Genomic DNA, 12,494 nt, shown 5'->3' on the forward strand with positions numbered 1-12,494 from the left:
TGAAGTTGTTTGGCTCCTCAGCTCCCGAGTCTTCCTTTGGAAAGAATATCAGGATGATTGGGGGCGCCCGGGTGGCTCAGGGAGTTGAGCGTCTAGTTCTTGTTTCAGCCCAGGTCACGATCTCAGGGTCATGGGGTGGAGCCCCACTGTTGGGCCCTGCGCTGGGTGTGGAGCCTGCTGGAGATTCCCTCTCCCTCTGCTCCTTCCCCTCCTGCTCTCTCTCTCTCTCTCTCTGTCTCTCAGACATAAATAAATCTTTTTTGAAGACCCTGGGATCGTTTCTGCCCCTAAGGGCACCTCCTGGGCGAATCAGACAAGACGGTGAGTGTACTGGCTAATTCCGTGCAAACCCAGGGCCAGCCCCAGCAGAAGGGGCCATGCCTGTGTAACCCGAGTACTCTGACGTGACGTGGACTGAAACACACGTGGAGGAGGGGACCGTGTAGCTTTACCACAGTGACTTTGGCTACTGCTTCACGGTCTGCCTCCAGCTCTCTTTGAACAGGCCGACAAGGACGTTTTCAGCAGTGAAATAAATGCTTCTGCGGTTTTGGCACTTATGAAAAACTCTACTCAAATAACCCCTCCTGCCATCCTTTGTTGGTCAGGGCCTTGCTAAATTGAGCAGCAGGTTAGCTGCTGTCTGTCTCTGTAAGAATCAGCACGCTAGCCATTAGAAGACAAAGAACAAAAACTGAGGACTCTATTATTAGAGTGTTGCCTGTTGAATGGGTTTCTGCTTTGGCCAAAACAGCCCTGTTAAGTTTCGAATTCTTGGGGTTGAAAGGGACAGCCCCACTTTAGGACCCCGATGAAAGGTCCAACCTGGAACTCTTGGTACCTTCAGAGGTGTCGCTTTCCCTTGTCGATGAGCCATACTGTTAGAAAGGATTTTCTAGAAACCTTCTGGAGGCTGCTTCCCTGTTCTTCCAATTCATTGGTTCTGTCTCTGCCTTTTAGACGTACACTGAGCTATATATTACAGGATACATATGGCAACAGTTATGGGCACGTGTCCCCAACACCCATGGGTTGGTACAGCAGAGCAGTGCCTCCCTGCTACGTGCTTGGACTTCAGGTCCATTACCTAGTGCAGCTCCTGGATCACAGTGGGTGTTCCCTTTTACTGTGGGGAGTTTCCCCGCCCTCACACCTCATGGTTGCCCTCCAGGGGTGCCAGGAAGCCAGCATGGTGTGCTGGAAACGCCCCGGCCCTGGAGAACCAGATTCCCTGCCACCTACATGCACCTTATTCTTAGGAGCCTCATGCCCCCCCTGCCCCTGTCCCCAAGAATCCACGTGCCGAGGCTTGTGTGGGAGGAGACCTTTTCCCCACACGGGGAGGGACTGGCGGCAGTCCTCAGTGGCCTCCTGGGTAAATTCGGAGGCTGTCTTGACTCTAAGAGATTCCCAGAGTCTGACAGAGAAGTTACCAGCACAGCCACCAGCTGGAATTGCACGTTCAAGAGACAGGCTCCTAGAATGTGGTTGAGACTCTGTTGCCCAAAGAGATGGAGCGTACGTACATAGTATACATACCTGCATACGTATATACATGTGTACATACATACATGAGCACGCACACATAGCAGCGCACAAGGGATCCTTAGGAAGCCAGGGCGTTAGAGAACGTGGCCAGAAGCTTGGTCCACAGCAGCTCCTGTGACCTCAGGAGAAAAGACTGATTTTCAGAGATCTGTCTCCCAGTCTACATGGACTGCAAGGTCAGACACGTAAGACGGAGATCCCTCAGGTTATAACCAGGTCGGGATATGTTACATGTTTAATGTGATTACGGTTCCTGGAGCACTTTTCATGTCTATTACTTATTCTCCCGGGAACCCCAGAGGATAACAGCATAAGCATGTATCAGCCCCATTGTGCTAAATGGGTAGGCGTAAAGCCCAGTGATCATTTGTGGAAGAAGGGACAAGTACATGGCAGTATCGTCAGCTAAGGGCTAACCCAAGTCTCACGTTACAGGTGGAAAAACATCAAAAGATTTTTAGTTTAGAATGAATTATGGCCACCACAAATGTTAGTGAGTTTTCAGGCTGAATGAACAGTTGAGGTCCAGAAGGGAGCTACAGTCCTGCTCTGCTGTGCCCTGGTCACACTACACAGAGAACACTGGGACTGAACGCAAGTGCCCCAAGCCAGAGTCTGTAAGGGGAAGGGCATCTGGTCTGGTGAGAGGTCTGCAAGCAAGCTGAAGGGGGCAGGGCCGCGGCCCTCAAACCTCCGACGGGCTGCGTGGGGAGGAGAAGGCATGCTTCTCTTTGTACCCTTGAGACAGGGCTAGGAGTCCTGTGTGGACACTGTCAGGAAGAAGATAGCTCGGTGGCCAGGAGCACGTTCTTCCGTGCACGCTCTTGGAGGGTGAACACATTCCTTTGCAAGCCCACGGGCTAGCTGGCTGCTTGGTGAGAACTCTGGGAAGGACGTGCCTTCATGGAAGGGTAGAGATTTAGATGAGCCCTTAGGAGCCTTCACCAACCAACAGGTTCTAGGTGTTTGTTTTTTGTTTGTTTGCTTTTTTAAGATTTATTTACTTATTAGAGAGAGAGAGTGAGCATGGGGTAGGGAAGAGGCAGGAGAGAGAATCTTGAGAGGACTCCCTGCCGAGTGTGGAGCCCAGCACGGGCTCAGTCTCGTGACCCTGAGACTATGACCTGAGCAGAAATCAAGAGTTGGACACTCAACCAACTGAGGCACCCAGGCGCCTCAAGGGGTGTTAGATCTAGGTGAATGTGTGGATCAGGAAGATTGTTTCCCACGAGTAAGTTTCTTTTTTTGTAGGGGCTCTTAGCTGCTTGTACCTCAGAGGCCTCAGAAGCATGGTGCACGGCATTTGGAGTTTCTGGGCCTTCTCTTGGAAGACAGGAAAGGCCCTCTCACTCGGTCCTACACCCCTCCCCCAAACACGGCACCTGTGAGCTCTTAAGCAAAAAAAGTAGGACCTTTTAAAATAAGTTTATCCTGGGGTGCCTGGTTATCTCCATCAGTTAAGTGTCTGACTCTTGATTTTGGCTCAGGTCACGATCTCAGGGTCGTGGGATTGAGCCCTGTGTCAGGTTCCATTCTGAGTGTGAACCCTGCTTGGGACTCTCTCTCTCCCTCTCCCTTTGCCCTTCCCCTCCTCCCCCGCCCCCTGCTTATGGGCTCTCTCTCTCTGTCTTTCTCTCAGTCTCGCTCTAAACTAAACTAAAATAAAATAAGTTTATCCTTCAGCAGTTGTCCAGATCAGTCCTTCCTGAGCTTGGAGAATTATTTTAAAAATAAAGCTGATAAGGACACAGGCTGAACATGAGAGACTGGAAAAAGGCAAGCCTTCCAGGAGGACACCAGGAGGACAGCCTACCAACCGGAAAAGCTTGTGTGACTGTATTAATATATTAGATATGAAAGGCTTCAAGACCAGAAGCATTGTGAAAGGTAAAGAAGGACCTTTTCAGTGATGAAAGGGTCGATTAAAAGGAAGACCTAACAATCCTAAATTTGTACACATCCAATAATATATCTGCAAATACATAAAGCAAAATCAGAAAGATCTAATGGGAGAAATAGACAAACCCAGAAGCAGAGCTGGAGGTTCTAATCGTTCGAGGCTCGTGACCTCCAAGAAACTGACTGAATAAGCAGGAAGGAAGTAAAGGGGTAAAGGTGGAAAATTGGGGTAGCATTACTGGCCAACTGGACCTATTTACATTTATGAAACTACAGCCCACAACGGCAGAACGTACAGTCATCTCAGGTGAGAACTGACATTTCCCAAAACAGACCATTCGCAGCAGTTGTGGGGCACTGCAGTCTTCTCTCATCTTGCTTCGAGATCCCTTAGCCATTCTTTTTTTTTTTTACGATTTTATTTATTTATTTGACAGAGATCACAAGCAGGCAGAGAGGCAGGCAGAGAGAGAGGAGAAAGCGGCTCCCTGCTGAGCAGAGAGCCCGATGTGGGGCTCGATCCCAGGACCCTGAGATCATGACCTGAGCCGAAGGCAGGGGCTTTAGCCCACTGAGCCACCCAGGCGCCCCAGCCATTCTTGGCATAACGTGGTTTCCAGACCTTCTTCCATTGAAAACATTTCCTTCCAGTTTGCTCTGGTTTTATAATGTCCACTAAAAGTACAGCCCAAAAATGGAAACACCTGCACACAGAACTTCCGGTATGGCCTTTCCGTGGCAGAAAGGAACAGGTCTGCTGCCTCGCTCTGGTCTCTACACCGCCGTGGGTGTGCTCTCCCCTTAAGAGCATTTTAACCCGAGGTCACTGTGCTCCTTACTGTGCATACACGCAACAAAACCTCCAGCCCTTTTCCTGAGGATTCGGAGCTCAACCTAGAGAGAGACCTACCCCAGGCACCGGGGTATAGATGCTGGCCAAAATTTCCTTGTGTCAAGATGTGAAACAATTGCATTTTCGTTAGCTGATTCAGCTCACCTGTGCTCTCTCTCTGGACCGTACAACAACCCAAACCCACCTTCCACCCGGCTAGGACCTGGAAAAATAGCTGTCGTGGATGTTGGCCATATCATATCTGCCGTCCTCTGGCCTTACCCACAGCACAGCAGAGTGGAGCAGTAGAGGAGAGCGGTCAAGCAGAGGTCACAGAAACCTGGAGCCCCAGAGCCAGAGGAGACCTGAGCAGTCCACCTCAGCGTCTCCTAAAACAGGTTTTTCCCATTGCGTCGCCCACAGCCTCCTCCAGACTCTGCTTGAGTACTTCGTCTGTAGGGAGCTTGCCGCCTCAGCACTGCCAGCCTGCTGTGTGCTCTCACACGCCCCATGAGGGGACCGGGCCGCAGCCAGGGCTCCCTCTTCCACTTTCCAGGCTGGAAAACTGATGGCTCATAAGTCCTTGAGGTTGGCTCACGTGACTCCAAGTACAGAATAAGCACGCCAGGCCTCGAACTGCCTCCCTGAGCCGCACTTACCACCTGTCACCTTGAAGAACTTGGAGTCCTTCTCTGTCAGTTGTCTGAGAGAGCAGCTCTGAGCTCAGGCCGACCCGGAGCAGCCGCCCTGACTGCTTGGGAGCGCCCGAAGCTCTGGGCTCAGCCCTGGTCTACTTTCCTTGCCCTGCTGGGCCTGGCTTGCTCCTTCCGGACAGTTGAGGTTTGTTGACTGACTAATAATACGATGCATTAACTTTTCTGAGTTATCCTTTTAATTAATAACCCATTTATTAATGCATCCTAAGTGTTAGACACTGTGTGCATGGCTTAGATAGGAACTAGGCGACTCTGCCCTTAGGGTCTCCTTGCTTGGAAATCTAGATAAGGTATGCATCGCAGTGCGGCCTTCCCAGTAACCCCAGTAGGTTAGAAAAGCCTTATCACCCCCATTTTATAGTTGGAGAAACTGGGCCCCTAAGAAATGCCGTGACCGCCTTGGGTGACGTGGCTGGACAGAGGGACCAGCCCCTGGGCTCGGGGAACCTGACTCCCAGCTCAGGCCTCTCATCTGGAGGGCGCGACTATACCGCATCGTTAGTGAGATGAAGAAGCTGGTTTTCAACCCCTCACGGTTCTGGAGTTTAGACTGAAAAGCTGCCTGGTCTCGCTGTCCCCTTCTCCTGACCCCACCCCACCTCCCTGTCCTCTGCTAGCCCCAGGGGACACAGTATCCGTGCCCCGGAGCCGCGCTCTCCAGCTCACTTACTCACCTCGTATTTACTTACACGTATTTCTGTTTCTTTCCCCCTCCAGGTTGTGATCAATTATTCAATCGTGAAAGGGCTGAAGTACAATCAGGCAACGCCAACCTTCCACCAGTGGCGAGATGCCCGCCAGGTCTACGGCTTGAACTTTGCAAGTAAGGAAGAGGCAACCACGTTCTCCAATGCCATGCTGTTCGCCCTGAACATCATGAATTCCCAAGAAGGAGGTAAGTCGGGCTTTGTCTCGGCCCAGTGCCGAGACCCCTCTCCTTCCCCGTGCCCTCCCCTGGCACTGGCTCCCTGGGGTCCCAGCCCGTAGCCGCATCAGGCTGATGTTACATGGGCTCTCAGAGAGGCCTGCTGCCTGACTCCAGCTTGAAGGGGCATAGTAACAGTTTGAAGAAGGAGAGAATGGTGCTCACATCTTCTTGCTGTTTGTGAGATATGGCTTCGTACCGACACGTGCCTGAAGCTAAATGTCCTGATGTCTCATAGGCGTCATCTTCCTTCTGTATTCTAGAACACGTATTTAGCAGAGATGGGAGGGAACAAGCAAAAATTTGAATTAAAGTTGAATTAAAGTATTCATTCACGTCGTTAATGAACTTGTACCAAATATTTACTGAGCGTAGGAAACTGGCCAGACAGAATAGGTAAGAAATGCATAGATGGCGTCCTTCTGCCCAAGACGCGCCTGAGCAGATAGCTTCGTGAACTGCTAGCACTGTGGGTCGTGGTGAGTGCTCCAGCCCGGGGTGGCCAGACTTAGGGAACACCGAGAGGGACGCCTGGGCTGCAGTTTGGAAGGGCGAGGAGCTCACAAGGCAGAGGGGGACAGCAAAGGCACCCAGTGCATGTGGGAGAATGCCCTGCAGTGTTTCTGGGGCCTCGGGCACACACAGGAAGGAAGGTGACTTGAAACCTCACAGTGAAGGGTCCCAAAGACCTAGAAGGGGGCTGGGGCCAGGCTTGATACTTGGGGTAGACAGTGGGCCTGGAGGAGGGAGCGGGGCAGGGCTGGCAAAAGTTTCTAAGCAGAGCAAAAATGCATGTGGCTTATTGGAAATTCTCAATGTTAGCTTCAGGGGAACATAGAAGCCTTCCAGGGTGCAGGTGTCTTGACGCCCACGCATACGGTCCCGCGCTTCGCAGAGGTCTTAGCCTTGGTAGAGCGAGTCAGGAGCAGGGTTATGTTTGCGTCCTGGTCCTGCCACGTTCCAGCTGAGGACAGTTTGGACAAGTTACTTCCTTTTCGGGGCTTCAGTTGTCTTCTCCGTCAGATGGGGGTGATAAAGGTTGTTTTTAAGTTTCACTGGGCAAAGTGTACAATACCTAGCAGGCTGCCTGACGCACAGCAGTCACCCACTGTTGGCACTTGTCCGTGGTGTCACTCCCATTGCGGCTGCTGCCAGAGTCAGGGTGGGAAGTGGGAGACATGGTACTTAGAGGGAGACGGCTTTTACAGATCTGTTGGTCCTGATAGATGGCAACTTTGGGGCCCAGTGTAAACCCTCGGAGAATTTTTCTAAGTAAATAAAGAACACGTTTTGAGTATGCTCCCCAGGGGTCACACACAGAACGGCGACTTGTGGAATGTTCTCCCCGCCTCAGAAAGGCTCCAGGGTTTGTGGATTTCCCGCTGAAAATTTGGAACACGTGGTGGGAAGCTGCCCGACCACAGCTGAAGCGTCGTAAGCACCCGACACAGGTTTTCAGGCTCTTTTCCACCGGAGAGCCTCGTACTTCCTGGTAAAGTGAGCTGGGTTTAAGGTTTCTGATCCAAGCTGCCTCACCTGCCCCAGGATGTGAGAGCTCAGCTTTATTGGGTCTGTACAGGTAGACACAGTGAGGGTCAAAAATAACAATTTAATCAGACCAATAACCCTTGCAAAGCAACTGCTCATTAAATAGAAACTACTAGTTGCTTTCTTAAGTTTACCATAGTCACAGGGAAATTAGCTAATACGACCCTCATTTCCAAACGAGAAACCTTTAGGAGGAAGTCACTCACCCGTGTCAGCTAGGAACCCCGGCCTCCTCTACCTCCTTTGGGTGGGACTCGCGCCCTCGTCAGGGCAGGGGCAGGGCCCGCGTGTGTGGGCGGCTTCATTGGCATCTCACACCGTGAGTAGCGGCGGCCTGTCCCAGTTCGCTGGCCGGGACCCGATGTCCTGCTTCGGCAGGTGTGACCTCTGGTGGAAGGAGATGCCCTGAGCGAGTCCTGCTTTTCCTTGCCCTGAGGTGTGACCTTACCGAGCAGCGGCCAGAGGTGTGCAGCCCAACTAGCTGTTGCACGCATCCATGCCAGCAGCCCCCCCGCCGCCGCAGGTCCCCAGAAAGACCGTACCCCTCTCCTGCTCCCGCAAGGACAGGGGACAACAGCTTCTGAGACGACAGAGCAGTTTTGCCTGCGTTTGAACCTCACTGTGTGTACTTCGTACAGTGTGTTCTTTGTACCTGACTCTCCCTCAGCTTTGTGTTTGCGGGAGCCACCGGGGCATGGTTCAGTCTTCCGTGGGCCACTATGTGCCACTGCGCCATGGGGCTGTGCTACGTGGATCCACCCACCTCTGTCCAGCAGCCGCCACTGGACATGCTCATGCTGCCGGATCATGCTGCCGGATCACTGTGCTGTTTTCTGGCGAATCCCCTCTGGGTCGGGAAATCCCAGCCTACCCTCCCCTGGCAGGAAGCAGTTCACCATAACATGAAAAGCGTTCGTTGGGGGCAGCTAGATCTCATAGTAAGTCTTTGTTCTGCCACCTGTGGCCCTGGGATCCTAGACCCTACTCCCTGGGGTTGTTAGGAAGATTCGTTTTGAGATGTTGTTAAAGCACTTAGCATCTGGTGCCTAGCATGTGACAGGAGCTCAAATAATACTGGTTCCTTGTTTTCTGTTCTTGTTAAACGTGGTCATCTTCTGTAAGCTTCAGTCTCCTTCCTGGTCACATAGGGTCATCGGTCCCACTGCAGAGCTGCAGAGGGGGCTCAAGGACCCGGTGTGGTGTCCGGCACCTCGTAGGAGCTCGCCTGCTGCTCCTCCCTCCCCTCACTGGCCGGCCTCGCCCCCCGGCAGGCCTCTGCGGCTGGTGCCTTCTAAGACTCCGCGTCTTCTCACATTGAGTCCTACTGGGCATTTCCCACCCCTGCCTCCTCCTGTGGGGCAGATGCGAGCGGGGCCCCTCTGTGTCTTTAGAACCTGGCAGATATGAGATGCCAACGTACAGACCTGAAAGTCACCCGTCAGAGCGAACCATGGACGCCCCCTGCCCTCCCCTGACTCTCGCCACCGCCCTGCAAGAGGGGTCCCAAGCAAGCTGCGGCTCAGGGAGGAGGGTGACTTCCCTGTGGTTCCATGGCTGGAGAGGTCGCTGAAGTCCACCCCCAGAGCACCGAGCACCGAGGACCGGCCGGGAGCCGCGGGGCCGTGCTCTGCCTGTGCTCCTTCCCGCCTCTCCGCCGCGTGGGGCACACTGTTGGCTGGGGTTCCCCAGGGTAGTCCAGAGAAAGAACAGACACAACACAGTCCTGTTTTTGCTGCCTAACGCCGGTGTGGACGTGATGGTCAGGCTCTGGGCCCTTGGAAGATCTCTTTACTGACTTGTTCCTTGTACCCAGAAAATCAGCTTTTCCTCAGCAGCAGCTTTTAGACACGCATTCGTCAACTTCAGGCCCCAACCCAGAGAGCCTGAAGCCGGTTTAGCAAGTAAAACAGATCAGTAAACTAGTCGCCCTGCAGCTCGGTGGCCTCAGGCCCCTGGGTGGAGGACAGGGGTGCAAAGCCGGCTTGGGGCTCTCTGGGGACCTACAACATAGAGTAATAATAATGATACCTGTAGTTTCTCTTAAAAGCCCGGGCGCTTTGTTTTTACCAGGCTTCCTCTCCCACATGCCCTTCCTGCCCTTCTCAAGAAAAGGTCCACACTAATCAAACAGCCTCAGCTCCGGGGGCGCGGGGGGTTGGTGAGAGGCACAGAAAGATCTTATCTGGCTAAGGAAGTACTTCCTTACACTCCGAAGTACTTATAATTTGGCTTCTTTTCCCAGGCCACAATTCGGGATCTAGTGTTACACACATTTAGTGGAGGGCGAGGTGGGAGCACGGGAGATTGAAAGAGGTAGCACGGCTGCCCAAACCTACCAGTGGAAGTGAGACCCAGGTTCCGGGCTTCTGGCTAGAGAGCCAGTGTGTTCTCCACGCCTCTGCCTCAGTCAGTCAGGGAGGAAGGTCAGCTGGGGTCTCCTCACTTTGGGGATCACAGGGGCTTGGGCTGGGCGGCGGGCACAGCTCCTACTGTGTTGCGGCGCCTCACAGGATGGCCAGAGACGGGGGCTTCTGTGCCCTGGGTCCACATCATCCCGACTCCTGCATCACTGACGTCAGCTCCAGAAAGCGCTTCCCCTAGACTTGCTCTGGGTGCTGTCCTTAGCGGGCGCACAGCCCCACCGGGGTAGAGCCGGTTAGTGGGCGAGGGGAGAGACGTTCACAGGCTGCACTTGGACACCCCAGCCATGCTCTGCTTCCCTCCCTGCAGCCTGTTCCTGCAGCAGATGCCAGTCCACAGCTCAGTAGCCTTAGCAACGCAACAGCTTCTACGTGCTTCTGTGTGGGCCCGCTTCTGACCCACCATGGAACCTTAACCACGGCCCTCTCTGTGGGCCTCGGTTTCAGTGTGGGGAAGGAGGGGGCTATACACTGAGCAGATCTCTGTAAGTCCTAGTGGTTTGTGCGCACTGTCGGGCAGGAGTGAGTTCTCGTTCACTGCTGAGGGACTGTGTCGCTGTGGCCGTTGCTGGGAGTGGGCAGAGCCCTGTGCGGACGCTGGAGTGGAGGGATGCCCTCTTTACCCCTCACAGAGCCCAGCACACCTGGGAGGCAGGGCGCCTCCACGTCCAGGCTCCCTGAGCAAGTCCGTGCTCCGTTATCATGGAAAAGAGAAAGTACAAGCAAGCAAAAGTGGCCTGTGGCCCTCCAACCCAGAGATGAGTGCTGTTGACACTCACAGACGGCCTTCCAGATGTGTTTGTGTTCGTATGTGACTGAACAGCTGTTCCTTGGAAACGGTCTGTGCCTACTGTCCGTAACCCTTTCTCACGTCACGCTAGGCTATGCGTGGCTCTGCGTGCCAGGACGGTCCCATCTCCACGCCATCTGAGTGGCCAAATACTGCACTGGGTGCCGAATGATGATGCACCGTGACGTCACCAGTCTTCTGCTTTTAAGCCTGAAAGCTGACCCCATTTTTCCCTGTTCCATTTGTGTCATAGAGGGTCTTCTTGTACCTTTCCGTGAGTATTTATATGTGTGTTTGTGTCTTACAGGTGCATCCTTGCACACTTGTCCCATTACTTCTTGGCCATATTTCTGAGTCAAACAGTACGTTTTTAAAGCTTTGATCTATTTTGCCACAATGTCTCCCAGAATGAGAGCACTAGCTGATACTCTCCCCAGCACGCATGACAGTCACGCTCTGCCCCAGCCTTCCCCAGTACTGAGCATTCGCACTCTTGCTAATCCCAGTCAGCACAAGACGAGGGAAGACATAGCCTTTCAGCTGGTGTTTTTGTTTGCTAGTACAGGTGAACATTTCGTGGACGTTAATGGCGATTTCAGTTGTCTGCTGTTTGCAGCAGATGCTGGACAGACGGCCGTGCTGCACCTTTAGTCACACCTGCGTGACTTCATACTCCCGAAGTGTGTGCGTCCTCGAGGGACAGTGGTCTCTTGTGTTTGCTTGGGCAGATGAGCGGAGGCAGTCTGGCCCCACGTGGCAGGGATCACGCAGGGCCCATTATAAATGCACCTTCCTCCGCAGGCCCTGGGAAGCTGCACCTGCGCTGTGTGTTAGGTGCTGTTACGGTTCCTCGTGTCTGCACGGCCATGGAAGGGAGACCTTGCTTGCACTGTCTTTCATTTCCTGCACCTCTTCTCGCTGGAGAACTTGTTCAAGTTCAATACCTAGAGTCACGTGGGTGGGTCGCAGGGAGATTTCTTGGCTATTCTTCGGCTGGCTTCTTAAAAGAGGGGAGGGAGGTCTTGGGCTTAGAAGACCTACATTCTGCCGGAAGCACAGGTGGTGGGTAGGGTGGCCTCCCAGTTAGCACAGGCCCCTCTCAGCCTTCTCCCCCTCTTCAAGGGCACGTCTGGCCAGGGTATTTCCCTGCTCCTCCTGGCCCTGGCACTGATCCTCCTACTGTCCCCTGCTTTAAAAATGGAAAGAAACCAAAGAGGCGGGATTCCGTGGCTCTGGGTTTGAGGAGGTGGGGAATGTTACCATTTTAAATTACCTCGAGAATATTGAAAAGAAGGGATAGCAAGGGGCTCCTGGGAGGCTCAGTCAGTTAAGCGTCTGACTCTTGGTTTCAGCTCAGGTCATGATCTCCGGGTTGTGAGATCGAGCCCTGCATCCAGCTCTGCGCTCAGTGGGAAGTCTGCTCGGGATTCTCCGTGCCCCGTCCCCCAGCTCACATGCGCGCGGTCTCTCTCTCCTATAAATAAATGCATCTTTTTGAAAAAAAAGAAGAAAGAATACCAAAAGTGACAAGAAGGGCACACGGAGAGCCTTCTGATAAGCTTTTGGTCTTTTCAAACAACGTGCAACCCGTAGAATAAGGGCACATAGCCAAGGACATATCTAGAAAGGGCAGAGGGGTTGATGCCAAGCTTTTTCAAATATTGCGCCTTCCCTGGGGATGTTTCTTTCTATCTCTGCTTCTCCCAGTCCTGCCCTCCCCAGCCCTGCCCATCCAGCCCTGCCCTCCTCAGCCCTGCCCTCCCCACCCCTGCCCATCCAGCACTGCCCTCCTCAGCCCTGTCCTCCCCACCCCTGC

At 53.4% G+C, this 12,494-nt stretch overlaps 1 protein-coding gene across 6 annotated transcripts in view; it reads left to right on the plus strand.

Moving 5' to 3' along the window:
- Positions 1–12,494, plus strand: part of EVL (Enah/Vasp-like) — a 143,667-nt gene that overhangs the window by 91,071 nt on the left and 40,102 nt on the right. For all 6 annotated transcript variants that reach the window (XM_047735532.1, XM_047735530.1, XM_047735531.1 and 3 more), the window contains exon 3: positions 5,713–5,890. In XM_047735532.1, coding sequence (XP_047591488.1) covers positions 5,713–5,890 — 178 coding nt within the window. The remainder of the gene's footprint in view (positions 1–5,712; positions 5,891–12,494) is intronic.

Source organism: Lutra lutra, chromosome 7 (assembly GCF_902655055.1).
Source record: "Lutra lutra chromosome 7, mLutLut1.2, whole genome shotgun sequence".
Lineage (NCBI taxonomy): Eukaryota > Metazoa > Chordata > Mammalia > Carnivora > Mustelidae > Lutra > Lutra lutra.